The sequence below is a fragment of the Neopsephotus bourkii genome, unplaced genomic scaffold (genome assembly GCF_033783945.1).
Source record: "Neopsephotus bourkii isolate Nb327-2 ecotype Australia unplaced genomic scaffold, CSIRO-AGI_Nbou_v1 NB_1630, whole genome shotgun sequence".
Lineage (NCBI taxonomy): Eukaryota > Metazoa > Chordata > Aves > Psittaciformes > Psittacidae > Neopsephotus > Neopsephotus bourkii.
Window position 1 is genome coordinate 11,617,233 of NW_026902105.1, and position 27,276 is coordinate 11,644,508.

Genomic DNA, 27,276 nt, shown 5'->3' on the forward strand with positions numbered 1-27,276 from the left:
TCAAGGCCCATCAACCTGTTGAGTTACTGTGGATTGCAACTGGATCAGGATCATTCTGCTATTGGACCTTATAGTCCCCATACAACCTCTGTCACTCCTTTCACCCTGCCAGTGGCCATTGTCCATGCACACACCACCACGAGCCCCTCAGATGTTTTGAGCTTCATTTGCCCATCACTTGCCAGTAAATTGGACCCTGGTGTGAGAAACAACTGACTGACAATCCCACCACCCCTGCAATAACCTGTTCTTTGGAGTAACACATGGCCCTGAATTTAGCAACCTCAAAGCTCTCAATACTTCCATTACTCTTAGGAAAAGGAAGTGGTGAATAATAAGAATTGGATCAGAGAGACTGAGTTTTCAGATAATGAGTTTTCAGTTTAGAGTGGGGTGTATCATGCCTGGGATTTCAGGGAATTTCAGTGGAATTCACAGAGCCACCAGTTAGAGGACACATCTCCCTGATGAAAACCTGGAACAGTTTATTCTGAAATCTGAAATGGGAAAAATGTGGAACTTGGTGACATTTTTTACAGATATTCCCAAGATAAAACATGCTTTTAAGCATGATGGGCTAATTATGTTCTTTTCTGAAACTTGAAATGTCCTACCATGTGGAACATTTCCTCATTATGGTGCATACATAGGGGATAGAGTCTAGCACCTTACCATAATTTCCCCTCTTTTTAATTTGAAATCCCCTCTTTAGTGAACGAAGAGAGCATTGTATTTTGTTTTGCCATCTTTTGGGACAAGGGAGGCAGCACTGCTTCTGGAATACATGCAAATATACCCCTGAGACTTCTCTATAGAGCTGACAAGAAAGTGTGTGGTTTAGCTGATGTTTCTGTCTGTTTACCAGCCTTTTAAAACCAGAGTCAGATCTGGAATTTTCCTGGGTGAAAGTCTTCTAAGCAGATCTGCTCAGGATTTTTGTTAAACAGAGTTACCAAGCTTTTCATTTTTAGTAAGTGGAATTACCATGCTTCTAATGCATGTCTTTAGGGCAGACTGTGTCCTGTCAGGACAAAGGAGCCTTCCTGCCAAATCCTTTAGCATCACCGCAGGACAGATAGCAATCCAGGTCACATTCCTCTCATGGCACAACCTGTGTCCTCTGCAATGTGTCTTGTAAAACTGCATTAAACTGATTGTTCTATGCACTATTCACAGATAATTCTGATACTGTTTTGTTCTTCAAAAGGAAAAAACAGCCTAAGTTTAAGACTGTTTAATTTTTCAGATTCCTATGTCAGACCCAGACAAACTTCCCCCCCTGGATCCACCAGATGCTGGCCAGTTTTACCCAGTCCCAGCTAACATCAGACCTGTTTTAAGCAAGTATAGAGTGGAGGTAAGTTACTTAGACTATTTCCATTTCCAAATCTCAGCTTCAATTTATTATCTTATCAAACTGTAACAAGGGATGATGATTTTAAAATCCCAGTCAAAAGGAATCATTTAAAAATAGCATCAGGATCCCAAAATAAATGTGGGAAGCTCAGATCAGATAGATTCTCCAAGGCTGGGCATGCAAGGCAGTGTTTCCAGCTGAGGCTAGAAAGGGGACATAACAGTCCTGACCTGCTGGGAAGGGATTTCTCCCATGGGAGAGTGTAGCTGATGGACCTGTGCCTTGTGCAGCACAGGGAAGTGTCTGCAGGAGATGGAGAGCTTCCCCTTCCACCTCAGCACAAGTGAAGGTCAGCATCCGCCACCTCCCATGCTTTTTCTCAGTCCCAAACTTTAGCCAACCCATGTTTCCTCCCTGCATACAAACGCTTGCACCTTCTCTGCCCTCCTTTCTTATACTGTTTGGGTCCAAAGTCCCCTTATGCCCTTATGTTGGAAAGTGGGGAAATGTGGTAGCTTTTCATGTCAGTGTAATGCCTGGATGCTCCCCAGCCTCACCACTCCCTGTTACTCATCACACAGCTTTCACAGTACCTGCTTATTTGCCCCTTTTCCTGTCAGATCCTGCTTGTGTTACCTGGTGGCCTTTCCCCAGAAGCAGTTCCAGCTTAGCCATCAACAATCAAGAGATTGAGCTGCTGAAAAGGAGACAGCAGTTATTAGCTCTGCTATATAATTTAGTTAAGCAACTGTTCTCTGTACATAGGAAAGAGTTTTTGTAAGCAGTATTCGCCTTTTACTCCTGACATTGTGAGGTAAATAAGCCCATGAACTACTCTGCTGATGCTAAAGGGCAACTGAAATCCTTAAGTGTAGGTGTTTCTCTGAGTATTGTGCATTCTCGCTGCCCCTGCAGCATGATTGCTTTGTGCTACTCATGCATTTTCTATTTTACACTGCTGCGATATTCATTCCAACCAGCTCTGAGGCACCCAGCTTATAGGCACCCTCACTGCAGGCTTCTTGTTTGGACAGCTGATTAGAGCAGACACCTTCCCAAAGTGATTCAAATCTTGAATGGATTTTATCTCTGTCTCCTTTGGTTCTGGAGGGAGACCAGGACAACTCCACTCCTCAGTCTGATACCTCAGGCAACTGAAAATCAGGGAAACTGCATCCCAATCCAGGGAGTTTAATCAATATGAGAACAGGTTTATAGTTGAAATGCATGTGTGTGTAGGGAAATATGAACTCTGGAGGGTATCCAACAAGGAAATAAGACAGAATGCATATCACACAACTGTTCGTTTAAGATGTTATAAACTATATCTGGTGGAAAAGGCCATGGAACCATTGTAAATATAAAAAAGTGCCCCAATTTTAATCAGGGACCTCTGGCAACAGAGCAGAATCTCACTGATCCTCATGCCCCTCTAGTGCCCCTTGCCGTTCCCCGACTCACACAAATCCCAGTCCTGACCAGCGTTCAAGTTGTCGATGAAGCTCCCCAAGCTCCTTTTTGGTCCCAATCTTCATTTCAGGTTCATAAATCTCACAGCTTCCCTCACCAGCTGTAAGTAACCATCCCTTGGTGCCGCAACCCTCTCCTTCAGGGCCTCCCAGTGTGTGTCCCATAAAGTCCCATTTTTCCCGCAGATCCCTATTTTGCACACCCAGTCTCCTTTTTGTCCTTCAGACCCGGTGCATGGTCTTTTAAAGGAAAGCTGCTTGGAGACCTCCCACCATCCATTGCAGACCTGAGGGCTAGCTCAGCTGGCAAACCTCTGTTAATCACCTCTGCTCATATGGGATTTGTTAGCTCTTTCAACAGCTCTGACACTTAGAACAAACTGAGCCCCTGCTGTTTAGATGAATAGTCCCTTTGCCCTGCTGAAAAGACAGCTTTTGCAAATGTGATTGTTATGGCTTGCTGTTGGCAATAACTCCTTGATAACAATTAAATGTTATTAAATGTTTTAACTTCCACCATTAATCCTGGTGTTTATTAGATATCAGAGTCAAGTAGTTTGTTTTTTCCTGGTAGTCCTGCATTCCCAAATGGACATGAGGTGATGCGATCCCAGCAGTGGCTTCTAGACTGAGGGGCCTCTGCAGACTACTGATGTTTCTCTTTGCAGGTCCTGTTCTGGGGTGTTCGAGAGCTGAAGAAAGTCCAGCTCCTCTCTGTAGATCGCCCCCAGGTCCTCATTGAGTGTGCAGGAAAAGGAGTGAAATCCTCTGTCATCCAGAGCTACAAGAAAAATCCCAATTTCAGTGGCTTTGCAGACTGGTTTGAAGTGGTGCGTACAGCATGCTGCTCCTTGCCTGCCCATTCTCTGGTTAGGCAAGGTGTTAATTACTAATTTCCTTCCTTTCTTGATAAATACTTTCCTCTGTGTCATGATTAAACACTAGGAGACATCACTTCTTATGCAAAAGCTACTGATCTGAAGATGCTTTAAAAGACTTCTGCTACAACCACACGATAAAAGAAGATGATGTTCCTCATGTTATGTCCCAATATGTCGCCATCAGATTTATACTGATAGGTTGGAACTTGTTGACAGATAACAGGCCTATTTTAAATACTTTTTCCTCTTCCTTTTCCTTTTTAATGGGTAGTGCTCAGTTTCCTCCACTTTCTTTCAATTCTTTCAGTTTTCATGTGTGTGTTACTGGGCTGTTAAGGGGATTGATCATTTCTGGCTCATGAGCTCTGGACTTTTTCATATTGCTGTTACAGTCTGGGAATTTGTCAGCTGAGTTATAAGAGTTGGTACTTTCAGCAGACAAAGATCAGCATCAGAAAAAAGTAATCTGTTCAATTTGGCCTAGTTGCTAGCATCAAAAGGGAAGAAGTTTATTTATAATACAAGAGGACATCAGACCACTAAACTGGATACCAAAGTATGGTTGCTGCAGTATTTTTGGCTTTCATTGTACAACACATGTCCAAAGAGCTGTTTTGCCTTTTGTAATACACCCCGACCACCCAGTGTCCACACCTCATGGTTGGCCAACTGAGGCAGATAGGGTTAATGGCCTCCAAGAAAGCATCAGTGGCATTAAGACTTACAATTTCCAACACAGTGTTCACTCCTTCTGAACATTACTGATTGTCCCAGTTTATTCTAACAAGAGATGCTTGTATATGACAACATGGGACTCAACTCAGTAGCACAATCTGCACAGTCCATTCTGTATTCCTAAGGACAAGGCTTTCTCCAGACTTCTCAGAAAACTGTGGACAGAACTGTATTGCCTATGCTGTACGTAGTTTGCATTTTGAGTATGTTAACAGACGAGAAGTAGAAGGGAGGGAAGAGTAAAGCTTCATTGTTGTGCATAACAAATATTCTACACATATTCTATATTTATAATTCTCATGCTGCTTGCTGTTCTTCTCCACTAGGAGCTGCCTGAAAATGAACTCTTGCATCCACCACTAAGCATCTGCGTGGTTGACTGGAGAGCATTTGGGAGGAGTACTCTTGTTGGGACACATACCATCAATTGCCTTAAGCAATTCCTACATAAAACCGAGTTGAGTCCTCAAGCCATGCCAAACAGACTACGCATTGTAGAAACTGACAAAGGTAAATGTCCAGTCCTGATCCCAAATAAAAAGACAAAGGACCTACTAGGAGGCTTAATACTAGGCACGTACATAGAAGGTATGCTTAACTGTGTAGGGTCAAACTCTTAACTCAGGATCATTTGATGATTACCAAACATGATGATAGCATCTCTGGCAAAAATATTACCTAACTTGCAAAGTTTCAGTTTCAGCTTCATCTGAGACATCCCAGGCTGCTGAGTTATTCCAAGAAGAACCATTTTTAGCTGATCATACCTATGCTGAGGTGGAGCAGGGTCAATGTACAGTGCTGGAGCCAGACCCATATCTTGCAACAGTTCCTACCACTGACCCAGAGCACTCTGCCTCTGAACCAGGGAAAGAAAGAAAACAGAAGGTGGGTGTACCTGGAGCTGCCAGCTAACTCTTTGTTGCAGTCTTACAGACTTCAGCCCTTCCTTTTAAAATAATATTCTCTTACTTTACTCAGGATTAAAGATTCTGGGTATTGATGTTACTTGCTACACTATCTTGCTGGCCCTTGAGAGAATTAGTTAGCAATACACCTTTGACCCCACATCATTTCTTTATTTCTATTGATAGATACTTCCTTTCATTCCTTCTGTGCTAAGATTGTAATCTCACGGGCAAGTACTACTAGGGTAGTAGGATTTTTTTCTTTTACTGGCCTTGAATGATCTACTTAACTGTGAAAGTCTCACTGTGAACGACTGTTTCTGTGTCTATGGCATTTAGGCAGGGATGAAAGCTCCCTTGTGTTAGATGCTGTACAAATGTGGAGCAGAAACTCTGTTTCCAAAAGATATTATGGTCAAAGTATAAAACTGGTGTCAGTCTGTGGATAGAAGATAAGAAAGTACAGGAAAACAAAGCAATTCTGGTGAGCATGGTGTTTACAAAGCAGTATGTGCTCTAGACTGCCGTGATTTTTTGTTCAGATGCGCATACTCCCCCTTTGTAGTTTCACTCATCATACTCTTTTATTAGCAACAATAAAAGAAGAGGCTACAGGACTGAGCTGTGTTTCAGAAGCGTTTCTGTAGCTACGTAAAGCATACCTCTATAAGCTTTGATGTTTCAGTGGTCAGATGTTCCCTGCATCCTTCATAATTAGGCTGTCAAAGAAACTGCAGGACTATCATGATCCCTAGACGTACACACCAGACTGGATCTTTCATTTGGTACAGAACAGTTTTAATGTACAACAGCAAACTATAGTAAGAAAAGAGTCCTCAAGTGAACCTGTAATTCAACTATCTGTGTTATATTAATTATCATTCCCACTTGTCTAGGTATCATTCCCAATGATCTGCCTTTGCTCTGATCTCCCCAGCCCAACTAACAACTCTCTGCAAGGGCATAGGATAAAACACTCTTTAACAAGGGCCAATCTTTGGACAAGAGTGAAGTTAGTAAGGTTTGCCACATGATGATCTTCAGCATCAGATTTTAGCTTTTTATAAGAAGAGAACAGCTAAACTGCACAACTTTCAGAACTTTGTTCTTCCAAAAGGCAATAAAGTAGTAATGGGAGTTCTTCGAATACTTGCAGACTTAAGTGGGAGAAACCAATTTGTATCTGAATGTTCACATCCCTTAAAACACCATTACCTATTTCTCTGTGTAGATTTGCCTGTTTTAGTGGCTCATCCTGTAGCAATATCTTAAATGTTTAAAGTTCTGGCATCATCAGTAGGCAATACAGAAATAGCTTTAATAATATGATGATCATCTAATTGAAGATGTCCCTCCTCATTGCAGGAGGGTTGGACTAGATAACCTTTGAAGGTCCCTTCCAATCCAAATTATTCTATGATTCTAAGATTCTATGATGAACTGTCTAGCAATAAAAGACAGAGACATATAATTCATAATTCATTTTATTCAGCTCTTAGAGGTTGAAATTTTCTTCATATACATCTATTCATGCTTGATGTCATGATTCAGGTGATGAGTTTTGATCAGTTCTAAAGTTCAATAGTATTTTCCCCATGCTTTGATAGGATATGAAAAAATCCATCCGACGGTCAACAAAGAGGAGAAAAAGAACAATTGCAGACGAATCAGCTGAAAATGTTATTGACTGGTGGTCAAAATACTATGCTTCTGTGCTCAAAATGCAAAAGGTAAGTCACCCAGAATGGCCAAAACTCTCATGGGTGAATAATGTTGTAAAAGTAGATTTACTGATGAATGATTCCTTTTTGGCATTACATGCATAATGAGGAGTTTGTCCATCATCTTTTTCTTTTGAAAGGCTAAAGGAATATTTTCCAGTGAGGGAAAACCTGAAGAGAGTGAGTAAATTGTTTGCATCTTTCTGTTATTTTGCAATACCAATACTTTACTTCTCTACTATTTTACTGTCAGCACTCAATGTCTGGTAACAGAGTACTACCAGATACTGGGTTCTTTCCTCCACAGCTCATCAGAATTATAGTATCTTCCCATGCCAGAGCTGACTGCACTTCACCAATGATTGAGGTGATTTCTGTTTTAAAGGAGGAAGCAAGGAAGGAGTGATACACATCACTAGTGATGGTCCACCAAGCTTATCATTGAAGACAGTTAGCCACAGAGAGGATAATATGACACCTCTCTGCCTGGGAGGAGTGGTGGGAAAAGAGAAGACTTATGCTTAGCAGTAATAAAATGAATAGAGAAGGAGCGAGGAGGAGTGAGTGTGAAGCACTTCATGTGCTTTGCTAACTAAAACCCATGATGTCATGAACTCTTTACAGATAACCAAACTTCTGACCACATTGCATTGATCATAGAAGAGGAGCCAGACAAAAAGAAGAAGGAAAAGGCACTGAAGAGGAAACAGAAAGAAACTCCAAACTTAGCAACACTGCAGGTAAGGGAGAAGTAAGTGAGAAGTAAGACTGTTATTAGTGTCTTCCCAAAGCTTGGCATCAGCAGCTGAATTTAGCAAACCCTCCTTACATTTATTTCAGAGACTTTAAAATGAATAAAACCCACAAAATGATAGTGATAATGCACTTCAGCACATTGGGGCCCAGAGGAAACCAGGGCCTCGTACAGCAGATGTGGCCAGCTTGGCCTCAGACCTTCAATTGACCAGTATAAGCATACCTGGGGAGACTTTAGTGAAAATTCAGTTTTGTTGTTTGCTGGTAAACCACTAAATTTGGAAATGCCAAAATTCATGTTGGAAATATTGCAGGCTACTAAGAATGACTTTAAAAAGAGTATGGAAGGCATTGCTGCCATTGCTTGTGCATCCTCCTCTTGGGGAGGTAAAATTCAGCTTGCATTAGAATTTGGTTGTGTAATGATAGGAAGAATTCAAAGAAAACTATGCACGTCATACAAAATCACAGGAGAGATGAAGAGGTTTGAAAGGATTAGGACTGATGGATTAGACTGTAGCTGAATAAACGGGAATTTGAAACTGCCATTTCCATTTTTTAAGAGATGGCAATAGTCCACAGAATAACACTTGATAAATTACGGGAAGGAAGTATTGAAAAAAAAACCCCATTATTTTAAAAATTATTTGGTCTTTTTGCCTATGCTAAAGCTCTGTCCCCACAGGACTTTATTACTGTCTGCTTTGCTCTCATGTTGTGACACATTAACCTAACAGAATGGATCAGTACATCAAGAAGTGCATCTACAGTGCATTGTAGAGATGAAACAGAAGCAAAGAGCAACACATCCAGTTTTTCACCCACACTAGTGCTTGCAAATGCTCATTCCAGCCACCCCCCGCAGAGATACTTCTACCTGCTGATTTAATGTGCTATTCCAGTAGTTGGGAGGGACTTTGGTTAAGGACAAAACTGTTCCTGTTTTAGGTGGGGAATTAACTTTTTTTCCTGAAGGACTTTGCAAAACCTTGGTTTTATTAAAATCTGTATTTTGAATCAAAATGGATTTCTAGGCACCCTGTAATAAAAAGTTGCTATAAATATATTCACTACATCACAAAAAATAAGCATTCTCCTTTTTTCAAAGATTTATGAAGGAGACTTGGAGAGTGAATTTAATAACTTTGAGGACTGGGTGAAAACTTTCCAGCTCTTAAGAGGAAAATCCAATGATGAAGTTCATGCTGACTCTGAAGACAGAATAATAGGAAAATTTAAGGTGAGCTTTAACATTGATTAAATGGGCAATAATTTGGAGACTTTATGTTTTCATGCATATTTTGGATAGACAAAAGATGAAAAAAAAGACATTGACAGTCTATTGTAAATAGAATTATCTCTTTTGTTGAATCTAGAGTCATATTTTCCTTTCCTATTATTTGATAGATGAAAGCAGCATTCAGCATCACGTGTTCACTGCTGGTTTGAAACAGTGAATTACAAAAGAGTTTTAAATCACAGAAGAAGAAGAAGAAGAGAGTTCTTATATAATCAAAACTGTGCTAACGCAACTTAGTTACTGCAGTATCAGCTACAGCGTCTTATATGTACTTTTCAGTAATCTAAGTGGAGGCCCTTACAGCTACTCCAGTTGGAAACACTTGCACAGCCTGATCCAGGGCACCATCAGGCAATCTGAAAACACAGTTCCAAGCACAAATAATGTTAATAGGATTTCAAGAACTTTGTAGTTTAGAGGAACTGATTAAACTCATTGATACTTCAATTAGTTTGCAATGCAAATTTCTGTTCAAATGACCTGCTAGTTGCTTTCAGGCAGTATGAGCTACTCAGTGTGAGTTAATATTGATTTATGAGTTGTAGAGTGGTTGCGAAAATACAGTTGGATTCCATTCGCACTGCTGTGAAACTCACTCAGTGGAGTTACCAATTTGCAAATCTACAGTTAAGGGCAAAATAGTATTTTTTAGAATATTAAGAAAACTAGATTTAGAACACCTGCAGGTGTTAGTGCCTTTAAATAAGAAACTAGAGAGCTAAGGGCATGCAAGTACTTCTTGCAATCATAGTGATTGTACCATGATTTGATTATAGAGCAGGAGCATTTTAAAAGATGATGTTTATCACACTGAAGTCTGTGGTCTCTTTGAGTGCTGCCATAAAAGGACTTGTGTATACGTCTATACTGCAGTGCAGGCTGCTTCAATGATGTTTTCTTTGCGTTCAGAGAGTTGGCTTCATATTGAACTTGGTCTGTTTTCGAGGGAGATAAAAGACAATGTATTGTCTGTTACAATATGTTACCAGGGCTCCTTCTGCATATACCCAAGTCCTAAGGATGACAGCTTGCTGGACAGAGGGCAGCCCCGCATCCTGCAAGGGATACCACCAAATCACTCCGTCAAAGTCCTCATCAGAGTTTATATTGTGGCAGTAAGTAGGCAGATGTTCTTTTAACCTTGGAATAACTTGGGTGTTTCTTTTCAACTCAGTTTACCTCCAGTGTCTTTGCAGTGAAGCTTCTAAAATCCTTACCTATGTGGTAGAAATTTTTTGGGTCATAATTCAGGCAATGTTTTGTGTTTTAGAAATGGGTGTCCAGAGTTGACAAACTTCTTGAGGACACAGTCTTTCTCCCTAACAGGCATTTAACCTCAGCCCAGCTGATCCAGATGGCAAGTCAGATCCCTACATTGTGCTGAGACTGGGCAACACAGAAATTAAAGACAGGGAAAACTACATCCCCAAGCAGCTAAACCCAGTTTTTGGAAGGTCAGTGATCTCTTATTTTCTTATTCAGGGATGATTCCTGCTTTATCACTTGCCACCACTATTGATGTTACGATTGCAAAGTGGGTTTTATATACTGATTTTTGCCTGTTTGGATGTTTTGTAATTCTGTTGGTTAAAATGTTGAGAACTGTTATCATCCTGTGTGATAATAAATGCTTTAATTTTCACACCAGTCATAACACATCACAGAATGCAAGCTGCGAGAGGTTTTGCAGAACAATGCATAAGAGGAAATGAGGCAACAAATGATCTTGCCTGTGCTAATTAATGCAATTGTTGAGTTTCAAGGGAAATAAATATCAGCCCATTGAAGTGTGATTTCACAATCTTTGTTGCTGTTTCAGGTTGAATAAATGCCAAATAAATCTCATGATTTTAGAACTAGGACAAAACCCCTAGTTTTTTGAACCCGCAGAGCCTTCTGAATGGGTAAGCCAGGGGCAAGCTGTCAGTAAACACCAACTTTGTGTTTTCAATATTTAATGCTTATTTATATTGTTAATGTCAATGGCTGTGTTTTTGCCAGCAAGTTCCCTATTTTAAGAAGCTTGAAAATGTTTTTGAATTGGGAGGGAGTTATTCTTTTAGAACACTAAGACAGAGAAACTATACTGGGTTGGACTGAAAGTTCCCTTGGCCAGGGTCCTCTCTGCAAAAGCAGAGACTCAAAAAACAGCATAAGGAGAAAAGACAAGAGTAGAGCAGTCCCTCCATAGCATGCCATCTCAGTTTCTATGGTTTAATCTCCTTAGCAGAGGTTGCAGCCGAACCATCATCATGATAAAACACAGGCAGTATAGGTGTGTATACATGGAATGGGAAATCACCATTATGGTTGCTTTAGAAAACGTTAGGAATGAGCTGTTCATTTGTATAGTCCTTGCTGCTGCCAGTGACAACACTGGGGTGATTGGACAAGCAACTTCTTCACAACAGTAGCATCAGTCACAGTAACTACTGCTTGTCATCCTAGAAACCCTGGTCAGCATGGCACCACTGACCTCCAGCAATCCCAGACTGTTTTCAAACATCTCTCTTCTCCAAAAACTGCTTTGCTCTTGCTAAAATATTGATTTTGGCCCCTAGGAGAATAAGGAAAGAACTCATCCTTCAGGAAACAGATCTCTTTTTTGCTTTGTAGAAATCCAGAGCCAGTGTTGTGCTGCTGAGGATGTCCCATCTTCCACTAATTTGTCAAGTCTCTTTTAAATCACTTTTATATTTTCAGCATCTGTAACATCTCAGCAACGATTTCTATACCTGGAAAATGCACTGAGTGAAAAGGGAGTTCTGATCTTTGCTTTTTTGACACTTGTTTAGAACTTTTGCCTGATCATTTTAGAAAGTGACCCGAGATTCCATTATTCAATATTTAATCTGGGGATTTTGATAGGGAAGCAGGAGAAAGAAAATAGTTTTGTACTGTGTGTTTCCAGTATGTTCAGGTAATTAATTGAAACAAAAAACCCACTATCAAACTCCCCCTCCGTACTGGTTATTCAAAGTGACACTGTCCACACGTTGTTTACTCAGTATTTTTAACTTAACCTTTTAAGCTTCAAAACTGATTTGACTGCACATAGGTCTCAATTTTTGCCGTAGATCATTTGAAATCCAAGCTACATTCCCCAAGGATTCCTTGCTCACAGTCCTGATCTATGACCATGACTTCGTGGGAACAGATGATCTCATTGGAGAGACTAAAATCGATTTGGAAAACCGTTTCTACAGCAGGCATCGAGCTACCTGTGGCTTACAAAGTCAATATGAAATGTAAGTACCTCTTCAGACAGCAACAGCGCACACAGCGAGTCACTTGACTGGAAGAGAAATTCCAGATGTGCCTATGTATTATACTTTCTTCAGCACTAAAGCATCACAGGAGGTATTTTAATTCAAATTCACCCAAGAGATTAACAGTGGCTTTGGGCAGCTGCCAGCCTCAGTAGGGAGTGGGGATTTTAAAACTAACAGCACTGTTTGTTCACCAGGTATTTTAGATAGTAACCAGCCTATGTGTAACATATACCTGCTTAATAAATTGCCTTCGGATAGGCATAAAAGGGGAAGTGATAAAAAACCTACCAGAGAAGTTATGACAGGACTCTACTTTGTTCTCCGTTACTCAGCTGCGATTGGAGTGATTGGAACAGGGCTGATGGGGCTGCGATGGGCCTGGGGGAAGCAGGAGCAGAGAGGGGATGCTGGCATGGCCTCTGTAGCAGAGATGAGCCACAGGGCAGTGATGCTGAGCTCCTAGTCACTGCCATATGGCTGCCTTCTCAAAGGTATTGCAGACAAAGATGAATTAATGCAAAGAAAAGTAAAACTAAAATAGCTCCACTGGCCTAGGGCAGAGCACTGGCCTGGGACATGTGGGTTTGGGGTTCTTCTCCTATGGTTGTTTCTTTATTTTACCAACAAACAAAAGGCAGGCAATGCAGAAAAGAAATCCAGGAGCACAGACAAAACCCCAAGGCTTCCTTTGCCAGGTCAGTCTCCAGTGTGATGTATTTCCTCATGAGCTTGTTCCAGGTCCCAAATATCAGCTTCTCCTCTGCATGTGGGAGCCACAGAACACTTCTCCTTAACTGCAGGTGGAACATGTAGCTTGAATCCTTTAGGTAAAACAGGGAATGAGCTCTGGTCCTTTTCTTTTTAGGGGAGCATGCCAATGCCTGGGCTACTTCATCTAAGCTATGGGTAAGGCTGCTTCAACCTGAGCAGGCAGAGAGGGTGTCTCAAATAAGAGCTAGTGCTGGACAACCAAGGGGAAAGTTTGGCCACTGACCACAAAGCAAACCTCCTCATGGGAAGTCCTGATTAGTCAGTGCACTTTGCTAAATGCAAACTCACCCATTTCTTTTCACTCTCTGTTCCCTCCTTGCAGAGAAGGGTACAATGCATGGCGAGATGCTACCAAACCAAGTGAGATCCTCACTAAGCTGTGTAAGGACTACAGAATCAGTGGACCGTTCATGCGGCCAGGGGAGATACAAGTAGGAACAAAAGTCTTTAAGGGACAAACAGTCTTCACAGAAGATGAGAATGGTAATGAAGTACTTCATCATTCTTCAACTGCATTGTAGCAGTACCAACAGCCTGCAAAGGCTGTAGCTGTGGCCATTACGAAGGGTTTAATACCAACTCTTTAAATCCCAAACAAGCCTTTTGTCAACTACCAAAACCTCAGAGATAGCACCCACAGGAAAACTCATAACAGTTTCCTGACACAGAGAAGTCTTAATTTGCTTCTTACCTGTGTATTTCTCTCCTAATCTAGAAGACACCCCTCCTCAGTAATCTGTGTTCTTTTGCGTAGAGCCCACACAAAAAAGGAGGAAAGAGAAGCTCAAGAGCTCAAAAGGCTTTCTCTGCTTTCCAGTATCCTCCCTGCTTTCAGTATTAGCATTGATCCTTCCTAGAGGTGCCATTCTCTGGGGTTTCACTTCCTTCAGTGGCCAAGCTGAGCACATCAGAAGGTGACATGTTCTTGCCCATGGACTTCAACCCTCTTCCCTTGAGGTGTGATTTGGTTCTCCAGGGGGGTCTTTGCTGTTGCCATCACAAGGCAAAATGGAGTGTAGATATAACTACTAGTGCCTATTTACTGCCAGCTCCATCAAAATCTAAGTTTCCTTGTCTTCTGTGAGCTGCAAAAAAACAGATTTGCAGTTTTCTGTAAGAGCAGTTTCTCCACCTTCCTGTGAAAAACTGCTGGTTGTAATAGTGAAATTATTTGCTGTGTTTTACAGATAAACTGCTGCCTAAGTTCCAATACTCCAGTTATCCTTTGGGTACCCTTATTTACAAGAATCAAATGTATTTCAAGACCTCTCGTTACTTAGCTGGAATAATTCGTAAAACGTTTACTTTAACTAAAGCAAATTTTTAATGACCATCTTTAATAATTAATGGAACATTTTACCAAGGGATTCAACATTATAATTCAGCTGCCTTTGTTCTTTTTGTTTTACTTTTTGCTATAGAGGAGCCAACAGAATCGTATGAACACCTCTCCTTAAAGGTTTTACATACTTGGGAAGAAATTCCTGGAGCTGGGTACAAACTGGTCCCAGAGCACATTGAGACTCGGCCTCTGTACCATAAGGATAAGCCAGGCATAGAACAGGTAGAGCCGCTCAGAGGTGGTGGTGATGGTAGACCCAGGAGCAGTTTTCTTTTCCTCCAGTTATTGTGGTTTTTATTTGCATCTGCAAACGCACAGAAACAGCATCCAAGTGTTGTACTATACATGTGATTTTGTACAGTATCAACCTGGAAACTGTCACACATGTATGTATAGAGCCAGTTACTTAAATACATGGTGATCACACAAGGTGCAATCGCATATTTTCATGCTTTTAAATGCTTTACTTTATTAAGTTAACACAAACTCTGCTTGTATTTAGACTTATGGGGCTCTTTTCTGTTCATCACATACTATTTTTATATGGAATCTACCTTGAAATTGCCAGTGTTTGAGCTCAATTTCAATTTCACCAAATTCCTGAGAGATTGATAGAACAATAGCATGGAAAAAAAATATTTTATAGTAAGTTTATAGATTAGATCATAGTTACAGGATAGTGAGCTGGCTGGTGCTTATAGAGGAAGCAGTGGTTTTTGGATGTCAAAACTACATTTAAATCCATTTAAAGTCTCTCTAAACAGGGTTTACAGATATGTTTATCTTTTTGCTTTCAAGGGTCGTGTACAGATGTGGGTTGACATGTTTCCTAAAGATATGCCCCTGCCAGGACCCCCAGTGGACATTTCACCAAGAAAACCCAAAGGGTAATACTCTGTACTTTCCTTCCAGCACAGTGGCATAAGTCTTCAAAGACTGCGTCTTCCTCAAGTGTCTAGAAAGAACTATGGAAAGAACTATAAAAAGAACTACCACAACAAACTGCTGTAATCCTGAGAAAAGTTTCCCTAGGTTCACATGACTTCAAGTCAAACCAGAGCATCTAGTTCAGTCTCCTCCATTAGACAACTCAAAGAACTGTTGGTGATTTTTTCATCAAGGACTATCACAAATCTCTCTTAGAAAGATATCCCTTTTTTTCATATAGAGATTGCAAGTGGCTGGAGGCAGGAGTCCCTTAACGTGTCTGATGTTATCATCCGCTTGTTGAGCTGAAAGAAGTCATTCCAATTTCACTACCTCTTTCAGCCAGATAATTTACTTGACCCCGGTTGACGTCTTGCAATGGAAATGCAACCTATCGCATTTCCATCACTTTGTGCAAAGACAAGACCAAGGAACACATAAAGCAGCAGCAGATAGAAGAGATACTTTTAGAATAACCTCTCAGATTTCACACAGATACTTATGCTGCTTTATATAGAGCACTACACATGGTCCTTCATTCTAACTGGATGCAAATGAAATACAAAAATAAGCAACAGAGTTCTCAGCCTGTCTGTATCAGCTTTATTCCATTACTTCAGCAAGACCTTTCCTGAGAATTTTATGTCTGAAGCATCATCAGGTACTATTCCTGTATTTATGTTTGAACAAGAAACAACGTCATTAAAAACTTATTTATTTTCCTTTCCTTTGACATAAGCCAAGGTTTGGCAAAAGTAAGAGTCCTTGTAACAATTACTTTCTTCAGATCAGAACTGTCTACAAAGCTCCTTAACAAGAAGAATTGTCCGATCCAAGTAGCTTTAAAACCAACCATACCCATGAAAACAAACTGTTGCTGCCATTTATGTAGTCTACAAAAGCAGGGAAAAGTTTTGTCAAACCATTTGTTATAAGAAAGTAAACATGCAAGGATGAGTTACATATTTTGCTGTGAAATGCTTATTTGCTGCAGCAGAACAGGCTGCAGGCTCCAAAAGACTTTAAACACTCTGTGGAAACATTTCTGGTTGACAACTGAACAAGGCTCTGATGGAGCACAGCAAATGAAGATTTCTTTGCCCAGTGTGTGGAGGCTTGGTTTTCGTAGTCAACATGTCCTTAAGAGCTGGTCTTGGCAGCTGGTCTTGGTCCTGGGGTAATGGTTGGACTTGATGATCTTAAAGGTCTTTTCCAACCTAATTGATTCTATGATTCTATGACATAGGGTACTTGGTAACTTCTAAGGCAAACTATTTCACACTTGAGATTGAGGCTATTATGAAGACAACACATGTCGTATCAGAAAAATCATTCACTGGTGTTCTCAAACATAAGTTTGGGGATCTTTTCATTTTGCAATTCATACAATGACTCAATGCATACCTAGATTTTTAAGTATAATTTTTTATGTCACCTGCAACATCTGTATTTCAGTTTAAGCTTCTAAAGCTTTGTGTGGCCCCTATAAATGTCTGTATATAGGGAGTGAAAAAGATGGGAAAATGTCAGTTCCTTTTACCGTGGCTTGCTAAAGATGATTGTACTTGTTTAAATGAAAATATCTCTAAAGACTGCTTCTCTTCCCTTTTAATACACTGGATTGCACCAAACACAATGTTTTTAGGCATTTCTACTGAAAAGCACCTCACAGGTTGCTCTGGGTTTTATTAGCAAGATGCTCACTGTTTTGCAGACTTCTCTGGTGATGTTGTTCATACCAGTTTTGCTTTGTTTCACTGCAGCATTTCTGTGGAAAGAAATGAAAAGGAACAGGCACATAAAAACCAAGGAATTTTCCATCCCTCCAAAACTGGCAGTGACCCTGCTGTAATCCAGCACACTCCAAGTGCTGAAAGGAACCACATGCTCACTCTATCACTAGACTTTTGTAAACAGAAGAAATCTGAGGCTGATACTATTTTAAGAGTTTTGCAAAAATACAACATTTCTCACTTTTAAAAGTATGATTTGATAGGGGTTTACATTAGTGTCTGACCAGAGCTTGAGTGTATACAGGGCTACTTTGTTTTCTTTTTCAGCTATGAACTGAGGGTAATAATCTGGAATACAGAGGATGTAATTCTAGAAGATGAAAATATCTTTACGGGACAAAAATCAAGTGATATCTATGTAAAAGGGTAAGTTTTTCAGGACTTGTCTTCAAGAGAACATGTAATATTTCATTCAAAATTCAGACAACAAAAATGTCATGAGAATATAGGTTGTTTCTGTAACGTTGGTACTTTGTTCTAAATGGCTGCTCAAATTACTCATTTATATTTGACACTGCTTCTTTTTTGGCATCCTAAAATCCAGTAACTGAAATGACACTGGTCGTTACTTACTGTTCAAGCAGAGATGGCACAAGATGAGAACCAAGCCAACAGCTGAGCAGAGATCACTTACAGGACCTGCACTGTAAAAGCTCACACAGATCCAGAGAGGTTTGACATAATCAGAGAAAGGGGAATGATGACCACATTAAAAACTAAAGCAGGTGTTTGCCAGCCTACCTCTGTTGGAAATGTTTCCTGACCTCGTGTAGGGAATGTGTGGGTGAATGACCATGGCCGTGCTGAGAACACCAAATGCGGGCTTTCTGCTCTTCAACTTCTTCTTGCTGCATACTAAATGCCTATCACAGCTTCACAGATGTTACTGGGATAAAAAGTAAAAGATAAAATGAAAAGAGAGAATGAAAGGGGAGTTTGACACTCGAACCTTGGCTCTTTCCTGAGATTGCAGCAGGTTATTTCTTCAAGTTGCTTTCCTGTTTTGGAGTACTGCTCTGCACTTTGAGCTTCTGAGCAGTATCTGAATAAAGGTAGCAGACAGACTGGGGGGAAATTATGGCATAAATAAGAAGCATTGCAAATCTCAGGTCTGAGACTGGTGTTAGGTTTCTTGCTGTTTCCACTATTAAAGAGTGGGATTATATGTTAATACGAGTTGCATCATTGTGGAGTCCTGGAAAAATCTGAGTTTGTAGGACACTAGAAATATGGCAAAATGATTTTCCCTAAAAACCTGTTGCTGTATTGCCACTAACCACTGAGGGAAGCACTGGGACTAACGGGGCAGAGAAAAGAGGGTATTTTCCATTTTGCAGGTTCTGGAAATCATGTGAACGTCATAACAAATCCAAAGGAAGCATAAGGACAGGGCAGCCTGGTAGCAGCTCTTACTCCTCTGTAGGGTATATCTACACACATTTTAGTAGGAAAACTTGAGTTAGCTCTGACCAAGCTGTGTGGGGCACCACGAATGGTACAACTCCTTTAAAGCAGGTGAAATTAGCCCAAGTGAAGCACGCACTAATACAACCATGTAGTCCTCAGCATGCTGCAACTGCAGTTATTGCACACACTGGCTGAACAAACCTCCCCTTGCAGTTCCCTGAGAGGAGCTATCAGAACACCACTGGAGTTCACAGAGATATAGCCAACTCAGCAATGAACTAAGGTGTCCAGAGCAGTAGCAGAGTAGCTCTGAGTTTGAAAAATTGAGGAAATAAATAGGAGCCAGTCCTTGTGCCGAGCTGTGTGACAACATGAGGACATCACTACCAGTGTCAGAGCAGTCTGACAGGGAAAGGCAGGAGGGGAAAACTAACTGCTTCTGTGTGTTAATGATGAGGACACAAATCTCATTATGTTCAGGCAGTGTACATGGCACAGAATCTGTCATGAAGCATGGAATTTCACTGGTGCAGTGCTGTGCTTGGTATATTGTTACTGGTTTTCCCAATTCCCTTTTGAAATAATGGGGCTTGCAGGGGAAAAGCCACTCTTTGAATGCAAGCACAAAATGTTGATCTTTACTCAAGCTGTGATAAATCATCTTCAGAACTAAAACACCTAGCTGGATCATAACCTCAGTGGAGCTCTTCAGAAGAGAAGATTATGTTGAGGAAAGCATTGTCCTTTTGTACCATAGCATTGCACATCAGATGTGGTTCATATTGTAGCAGAAATCAAGAGAAAATCACAAGGAAAACTAGAGACTTTTCCGACCATACTTATGCCATGTTTGTACCCCCAAACAGCAACTGAAAACAATTTAGATTCTAATACTGAGCACTGAAATCAGTTTTGGAACATTGTCACAGATTTATTAGAGTGGCACAACATGAATACAGGGTGATTACTAGTGGGCAAATGACTGATGCTGTCTTGCCTGTCCCAAGGAAGACAAAGATCTTGGCCAATAGCAAGTGGCCAGCTGATTGTTGGTGTGTGTAACAGTCCTGGATGGTGTGTTGCCTCCTACTGATTAGGTAGGAATTAGTAAATGATCATGCCTGTAACCAATGATAACCACAGTTCAAGCTCCCCGGCTGACAGCAGTGCTTGCCATAGGTGGATAAAGGGCCTGGAAGAGGACAAGCAGGAGACAGACGTACATTACAACTCCTTGACAGGAGAGGGTAACTTCAACTGGCGCTTTGTGTTCCCGTTCCACTACCTCCCAGCAGAGAAACAAATGGTGGTTAGTAAAAGAGAAAACATATTTTCCTTGGAAAAGACAGAGCACAAAATACCTGCTGAGCTGGTGCTTCAGGTGTGGGACTTTGAAAGACTCTCTTCAGATGATTTCTTGGGTAAGTATGTAATGGAACTGCCTGAACTTCACCTGAGGTCTCATCAGACCTGTGTATTGTAGAGGTACATACAAAGCAGTGTATGACCCAACTTTTACTTGCCCTTCTCTGAAGCACCACACTGCAAACTTACACATTTCTTGGAGCTGCTGCTCCATGTATCCCACCTAGGAGCTGCTGTCTGAACGCTTCCATGTCTGTCTGGTCTCTGAGAGTTATCACACCATTTCTCCCTCCAGGCACTCTTGAGCTGAACCTGAATGGATTTCCTCGAGCAGCAAAGACATCCAAGAGCTGTGACCTGGGCATGGTTGTGGCAGCAAGTGAAGAAAACAAGATCTCCATATTTCAGCAGAAGCGTGTCAGAGGCTGGTGGCCTTTCATCAAGGCTGGGGAGCTCACGGTAGGCAGCTTGCTACAGATGAGTAGCTTTTCTCTGGGTCTAATATGCTCTGCTGAGATCCTGAGACAGACACATGCTGATTTTGGATATGGCATCTGCAAAACAACCACCACTGATAACCCATGGGACTCATCCAAAGTCCAAATCATCTTTACTGGTTCCCCATAGAACCCATTCAGATAATCACAGAGCACTCTGCACTTTTTCTTTGCGTTCTTTCACTGTTCATATCCCAGCACACTGGATGGGTAGAGTGGAAATTAGGTGGTTCCAGCCAACTTTCTGTCAGCTGAGTAAGTCCTGGGAGGAATTTCACCTGCTTCTTTATTTCTTTACTGTTTATTTCTCACTTCAGCCAGGGCAAAGAAACTGATTTTGGAGTCTACCGTTTTTCTCCTTGCTAGTGACACGTCTGAAATAGAAAGAGCACAGTCTTCTCTTTTTGTTGAAGAGTGCTCAATAAGCCAATATATTTTGGTTTAGTGACAGGGTACAATTGATATAAAGGAATACAAAGAAAAATGACAGCTTCCCTCAAACTCTACAGGACTTGTTACATTAGAAGTATTTTCCTAAGAAGAACATAAATGTTGATATACACATTTTCACCTACCTAAAGCCTCTAGTGTAACAAGACCTGCAGCAGGGTGTAAATCTCACTCAGCATGTACATAGCCATTTATCTCAGGGTTTGCTGGTGCAACTTCTCTTCGTAATGTTGTAGTGCTCTCTGTGTATAATATGGAGCTATGCTGAAATTCTCAGTATATAACAGAACTTCTCCATTTTACCTGTCTTTAATAGTCCTTTGTACTGTTGCAGCAATTTAGGGACAATCAGGGCAAATGAACGACAACTCTGATCCTCTGTTTCGTAAGTGGAAGGCATGTATCTAGGCATGAAGTACTTACTGATAGGTAACTCTGAATACGGTCTTGGGGGCATGTCTACATGAAACAGCATGAAACAGAGCTGTGTGAGCTAATGAAGACAAACCCAAGCTGATGTGCTCACATGGCCACAGAGAACTTTGGGAGCTTGAATTTGAACCTGGGCATCATTGCAGCCCAGTTCTGGGATCAGTGTAGTTGGAGACCAAGAGCTGCAAGCCACCTTCCCATAGTATAGCCCTCTACAAATTCACCTGCTTTGACCTTTTTCAGGGGATCTCCCTGTCTCTCTCTAGACTTCCATTGATTCTCCAAGGGTTTTCGTAAATCTCACCTTCTTTCATATTTCTGTCCATTCCAGCAGGAATAATGTTTTAATAAGTGTCAACTTTAAGTTCATTGCCTTCTTCAGATTGAAGGTGATTGTGTACTTCTTATGGATTTAGTGAATAGGCTGCACTCTCAAATCCTGCTTTAGCTCCAATTTCTCAACTCTCATACAATTGATTCTCTTTCTCCCAGTTCACTTCCATCTCTTGGTGCCCCTGTCTTCCACAGGGATGCCTCACGTTCCTGGAGTGTAAGTCAGGGATTTGGTGTCTGGGTTTTCCTTCATGATTTCTTTGTAACTACAAAGGCTTGGTCTTATTTTGTTTAATCAATTTCCTTTTATTTTCTCATCTGGTTTCATAATTTTTCCACAAGCCAAATCCCACTGGGATTTGCTGAAAATAATCCAGTTTTGGATGCTTACGTATGATCTCTCCAATCCAGGGCAAGGTGGAAGCTGAGTTTCACTTAGTCACAGCAGAAGAAGCTGAGAAGAATCCAGTAGGCAAAGCTCGCAAGGAGCCTGAGCCTTTGGAAAAACCCAAGTGAGTAGGGGCATATTCATTGAACAAGCTGGAATAGGGCCATTCAGCAGGAGACAGTCTCCTATTTCCTTATCCTGTCTTTATCCTAAAACGTATATATTGAACCGACAAAATTAAACACACAGAGAAGCAGAGATACTTTTAATTAAGAAACAAAACAATTTCAAACCCAAAATTATCTTCTAGGAGCTACTAGACAGTAGCAGACTCTTTAATGTACCAGAGCAAAGGTAGCAAAGGTTAAATGTCCAGGAACTAAAGAGAAATATGCAAATGAGAAATAAAGTGCAGCGAGTCTAATTTTGTGCTGGCTAAAGTTATCCATGCAGTGATCCATCTCTTCATCTCTGCCAATCAAGAGAGGGTGCTTTTCCAGACATACTCTATTATAAGAAATGCTATGCTCTTACCAGTACCAAATCCTACTGCCTACATTGCAAAGAAAAAATTAAATGAGCAACAGTCTGGCTTTTTTTTTCTCTGTCTTTAAAGATTATGAAAAGCCCTTAAGTAGTTGGAGTGTGCAGACCAATGGTTTTGTTACTCAAGTCTGTGATTCAGTAAATTTTAGAGTATGCAACTCTAAATAGCTGGATCTGCTTTTACATTTTTCTTCCTCTTTTTCTTTCTTCCCCTTTAGCCGACCAGACACATCCTTCTCTTGGTTTGTAAACCCTTTCAAGTGTTTGTATCACCTGATCTGGAGAAATTACAAGAAGTACATCATCATCGGCATAATCTTGCTCATTCTCGTCGTCTTCCTGGTGCTCTTCATCTACACGCTGCCAGGTGCAATCAGTCACAGGATAGTTGTAGGATGAGAATAGGTTATGGTTCTCATTGTAACCAGTCATATGTAGACACTTCAGTTAAAAGTCAGGCATACAGAATTAATCAACCTGAAACACACTTCACTCCTTGTAAAAAGAAATCACAACTATTTGCATCAGAAACTGGAGATCTAGAATATTTTAACGTCGTCTTTGGCTGCTTATTCAGATCCAGCTTATTATTAATATAGTGGTGCAGCTTTATTGGCAATTAAAGTTTGATTCTGCACCTAAAACTTAGTTAAATGTAAATTCCTCAGTGCTATACAGAAACTGATTTGTCAGTCTCGTATTTATTATTACAGGCAAATTGTTAAATATTAAGAGCAAAACATGCACCAAGTTAAATGAATAGTTCAGTCTTTGTGTAGTTTTGTAATTAATTATTTAAACTGTTATTCAATGAACTTATAACAATATGATTATTTTGAGCTAAAAGGTATATTAAAAAAAGACCTAAGGTAAAATTGTCTCATTTGGTTTCATGTGCAGAATTCATCCTGAACCTCTCAGTAGGAGTTCTATGCTCTATAAAGAAATCTTACATACATCGATCCAGGACCAAGCCTTGGCTCTGGACAACAGCAGCAGCAGCAGCCCTGCTAGGACAAGATGACTGAAATGACCTCCCACTTATAACACCCCAGCCCATCACAAAACCCTCAGGAAAACTCAAGCATAGGCTTCCCTCAACAGCCACCACAACAATGGAGCTTAAACTACCACAAGAAAAACAGGGACTGGGGAAAAAATTATAATTTCTAATTCCCCTTCCATGTCTATAGAGTGAGACAGGCAAAAGCAGCACTTGATTCCCTGCAAGGCAAGCTCCTACCAAGCTGAAACACCCAGCAGAGGCAGGACAACAGCAGCATCCCAGATAGCCCTGGCTCCGGCAAGGTGCAGCTCTGAGGCTGTGGTGGAGGATGAGCTTTCAAGCCCAGCCCTGTGCTGTGCCAGCAAGGACACACTCAGCATCATCTGAAAAGTCATTTCTGCAAAACTCACCAGACTCATGCCATTTTTTGTGTGTTGTGCAGTTAGTCTGTATTTCATATGGCAAGGTAGCATCCCAGCAGTGTGTAGGACTGGGCTGGTACAATGCGCTGTCCAGATTTGCTACACTCACATCTGCAACTTAGCATCCTTTCCAAAGATCTTCTCTGGAGGTCTCTTTTCCTTTCTTTGCCATGTAGCCCCTTGGCCCTGGCATGGACCCATTGGCAGCAGGAACATACTTCTCCTGTCTTGGTGTGACCTTGGCAAAGGGCTGATTTGCTTCTGCTGTGAATGAAGCAGCACATCTGCCTCCCTCCCAAAATACATGTGCATCAGTCAGCAGTGTGATTGTACAGCTGTGGGCTGCAGTGTAGCAGCTCCAAAATGCTAGAAATGCCACAAAACAGACAGATCAGAAGGTCAGTCCAGGGGAACTGTGATTAATTGAAAGCAAATTAACCTATCAATCAGCTTGTATCCCTGAAATGCTTCAAGGAGAATACAGCTTTTGGGATAAACCAGGCTTAGCTTAAGAGGCAGACCAGTCCTTTCCTACACAAGGGACATAACCACATGTCAGGCCAGGTGCTGGCACTTGAATTCTCCTGTAGAAAAGCACCACAAATAGAGAGATCTGACACCATTTGCTGGCTCTGCCATGGACTGTGCCTTTTGAAAGGGCACAGAGAGGTTTTCATGCAAACCATGAGAAGCACCAGTAAGAGGTTAAATCTGTAAAAATTCCCATGTACAGACACCTAACTTAACAACCATTGTGATAAAGATGAAAGCAGAGCTTTCAAAATGGGTCCTCCAATTTTCAGGCTATAAGGAAAAGATACTTCTTTTTTTTTTTGAAAGCCCAGTCTTTTTACTTTTTTAGCTTCTTGCAGACATTTAGAAAAGGGAAGATAACAACGTGACTGGTAGAAATTGTGTGCAGCATACTCAGTTTTGGTGAAATTACCACACTGCGAGTGGACATTCGTAGCTAGACTGCATTAATATTCTATTGAATTGAATTTGTGGATTGGCAGAACAATTTATGCTACAAAGCAAAGGAATAGGGGAAAGCTAAGCTCCAAAACACACTATATACATGCTTATCCTGCAGCTATCATTCTTCTCAGGCAACAAATTCAACAGCTCTGTGCCTCTTGGAAGACTTAATTCTTTGGGTTTTAATGTCCAATAAGAAACAGCCTCTCCTGGATTTGGGGAGTTGGGTATTTTTTGTTTAGTTTTGTGGTTTGCTTTGGTTTGGTTTGGTTTTTTCCCCCAAATTTTGCAAGTTAGGATTCTGGACAAAGAATCTCTTTACAGATTTTACCTGTAAAGAGATTTTTTTCCTACTCAGAAAAGGTTGAAGGCACTATGATTGATGTTCATGTGATCATAGCTTCAGACATTAGTTGCAGAAATGGCTTTTAATTGCCAGAAGCTCCTCATATTCTGTGTGCCAGCTGTGAAGTCCAAAAGGGGTATTTATGGGCTTAACTGAAGAGCCTGCTTGCCTTCAGCTCCAAAGTACAGACTGCTGTCTCTTTCCAGACTAATTTGTACATTTTTTAATCAGTTATTTGTGACTGGGGAAAAGCCCAACCCAAGATCTGGTTCCAGGTTCCCAGACATTTGGTATATGACAACCACCTCTCGCTCGCACTTTCTAATGAAGTCTCAAAAGCAAACAGATAACAACTTTTCATAGGTTTCTAATGGAGAAAGGAGAATTTACAAAAATCTTCCAGACTGCGTCTCTTTTAATCACTTCTGCGAGCAGCTATGGAAACTCATCAGAGCTACATTAATTAGCAGGAACTCTGCGTCTGCTTCCTGGATGCCTCTGCCAGAGCCCCAGCACTCCATGGGGGTAACAGAGGCCATCGTCATTAAGAGCAATCTGGAAAGATCTGTAGCAGTTCCCTGTCTCCTGCTGACTGAAGAGTGGCCCTGGCTGAACTCTCTCTGATGACACTGACAGCTAATTAATGAGCTAATTCCAGCACCCTGCTCTTTCAGAGTTACCTGCTCATCACAGCACAGAACTTGCGCAGCCCCTCAGAAGGGCACTGTTAGACCTGCCAGCACAGGAGGACACTGTTACCAGCACTGCCTCCCCCTTTTGCTGCACTGGTGCCTAGTATTCCTTCTGCAAGCAGCTGGCTCCTGCCAATGTGCAAGGTGGAAAGCAGCAATTCCATTGCAAGCAAAGTCTGATCCAGAAGCTGCAATAAAAGGGAGGCCAGTGAAGGGGAGGGAAACCATATCCAGTTTACCATATCCAGCCACATCCTGCATTTTCCCTTGCCGTTCATGGCAGACCTGCAGGTGTTATAAAACTTCTTCTCCAAATTTCTTTTGATAAAGGCAAGTAGACAAATCTGGCATCCATTGGTAGGCAAAACTGAGAGTCATTTGAGACTGGGAAATACTGTAATGTGCATAATAATACATTAACAATACTAGACCAAGAACTCTTCAGATCTCTACATTGCTAAGTGGCAAGCTTGAACAGTATATATACTGCCATCATCTTTCTCTAGTGGTTTCCTTTTACTCTACTCCTTTGTTATTCTCTGCAGTTCTTGTCCAGAAGCATCTCTGTACACCCTCAGTCCCTGAACTAGGGCAGTTGGACACCCTGTAGTACCATACCTCAGACTGATTCCTTAACCCACTTTTGCTACCTGCAGCCAATGTGATGACAGCTGGTCCAGCTACCTTGTTCAGAAGCCCTGCCTCACAAACCTCCATCCTCCAACAAAGCACCGTGCACCCATGAGCAGGGTTTACAGCTGCAGCCCCCACTGGGCTAAGGGACAGATTCCAGGCACAAGGAAATCCAGATAGGTTTGTTGCGCCCAGGGCATGCTGAGGCTTGCAGATGTGCCCTGCAAGTTACGTGCCAGATATCAGGAAAACACAAGAAAAAGAGCCAAGTGCAAAAGCAACTCCAAAGGCTGTTGGCATGAGAGATGTTGTCAGAAAAGGCAAGGATTTATTTTTTGTTTACTTATTTTTCAGTGATGTTTCTTTTCCCTGACAGATAAGCAGTAGTGAATCCACTCCAGAAGCAAGCACATAATTCTGATATACTGACAAAGCATTGGCCTGTCTATATGGCTGTACAGCAAATAAAACTTGGCTGCATTTGGTTCACGAGATGAACTTTTAATTAGCCGTTGCAATAAAACCTCACTGAAACGCTAAGCAAAGCAA

At 41.2% G+C, this 27,276-nt stretch overlaps 1 protein-coding gene across 1 annotated transcript in view; it reads left to right on the forward strand.

The window, feature by feature from the left end:
* Positions 1–23,805, forward strand: part of FER1L6 (fer-1 like family member 6) — a 55,733-nt gene extending 31,928 nt beyond the window's left edge. Inside the window, exons 23-41 of the mRNA XM_061373540.1 lie at positions 1,247–1,357; positions 3,495–3,656; positions 4,769–4,952; positions 5,140–5,330; positions 6,958–7,080; positions 7,212–7,251; positions 7,696–7,811; positions 8,936–9,067; positions 10,117–10,242; positions 10,454–10,581; positions 12,205–12,375; positions 13,493–13,653; positions 14,592–14,734; positions 15,311–15,399; positions 17,500–17,598; positions 19,819–20,060; positions 20,300–20,463; positions 22,128–22,228; positions 22,869–23,805. Coding sequence (XP_061229524.1) covers positions 1,247–1,357; positions 3,495–3,656; positions 4,769–4,952; positions 5,140–5,330; positions 6,958–7,080; positions 7,212–7,251; positions 7,696–7,811; positions 8,936–9,067; positions 10,117–10,242; positions 10,454–10,581; positions 12,205–12,375; positions 13,493–13,653; positions 14,592–14,734; positions 15,311–15,399; positions 17,500–17,598; positions 19,819–20,060; positions 20,300–20,463; positions 22,128–22,228; positions 22,869–23,049 — 2,664 coding nt within the window. The 3' untranslated portion in view covers positions 23,050–23,805. The remainder of the gene's footprint in view (positions 1–1,246; positions 1,358–3,494; positions 3,657–4,768; positions 4,953–5,139; positions 5,331–6,957; positions 7,081–7,211; positions 7,252–7,695; positions 7,812–8,935; positions 9,068–10,116; positions 10,243–10,453; positions 10,582–12,204; positions 12,376–13,492; positions 13,654–14,591; positions 14,735–15,310; positions 15,400–17,499; positions 17,599–19,818; positions 20,061–20,299; positions 20,464–22,127; positions 22,229–22,868) is intronic.
* Positions 23,806–27,276: the final 3,471 nt, after the last annotated feature.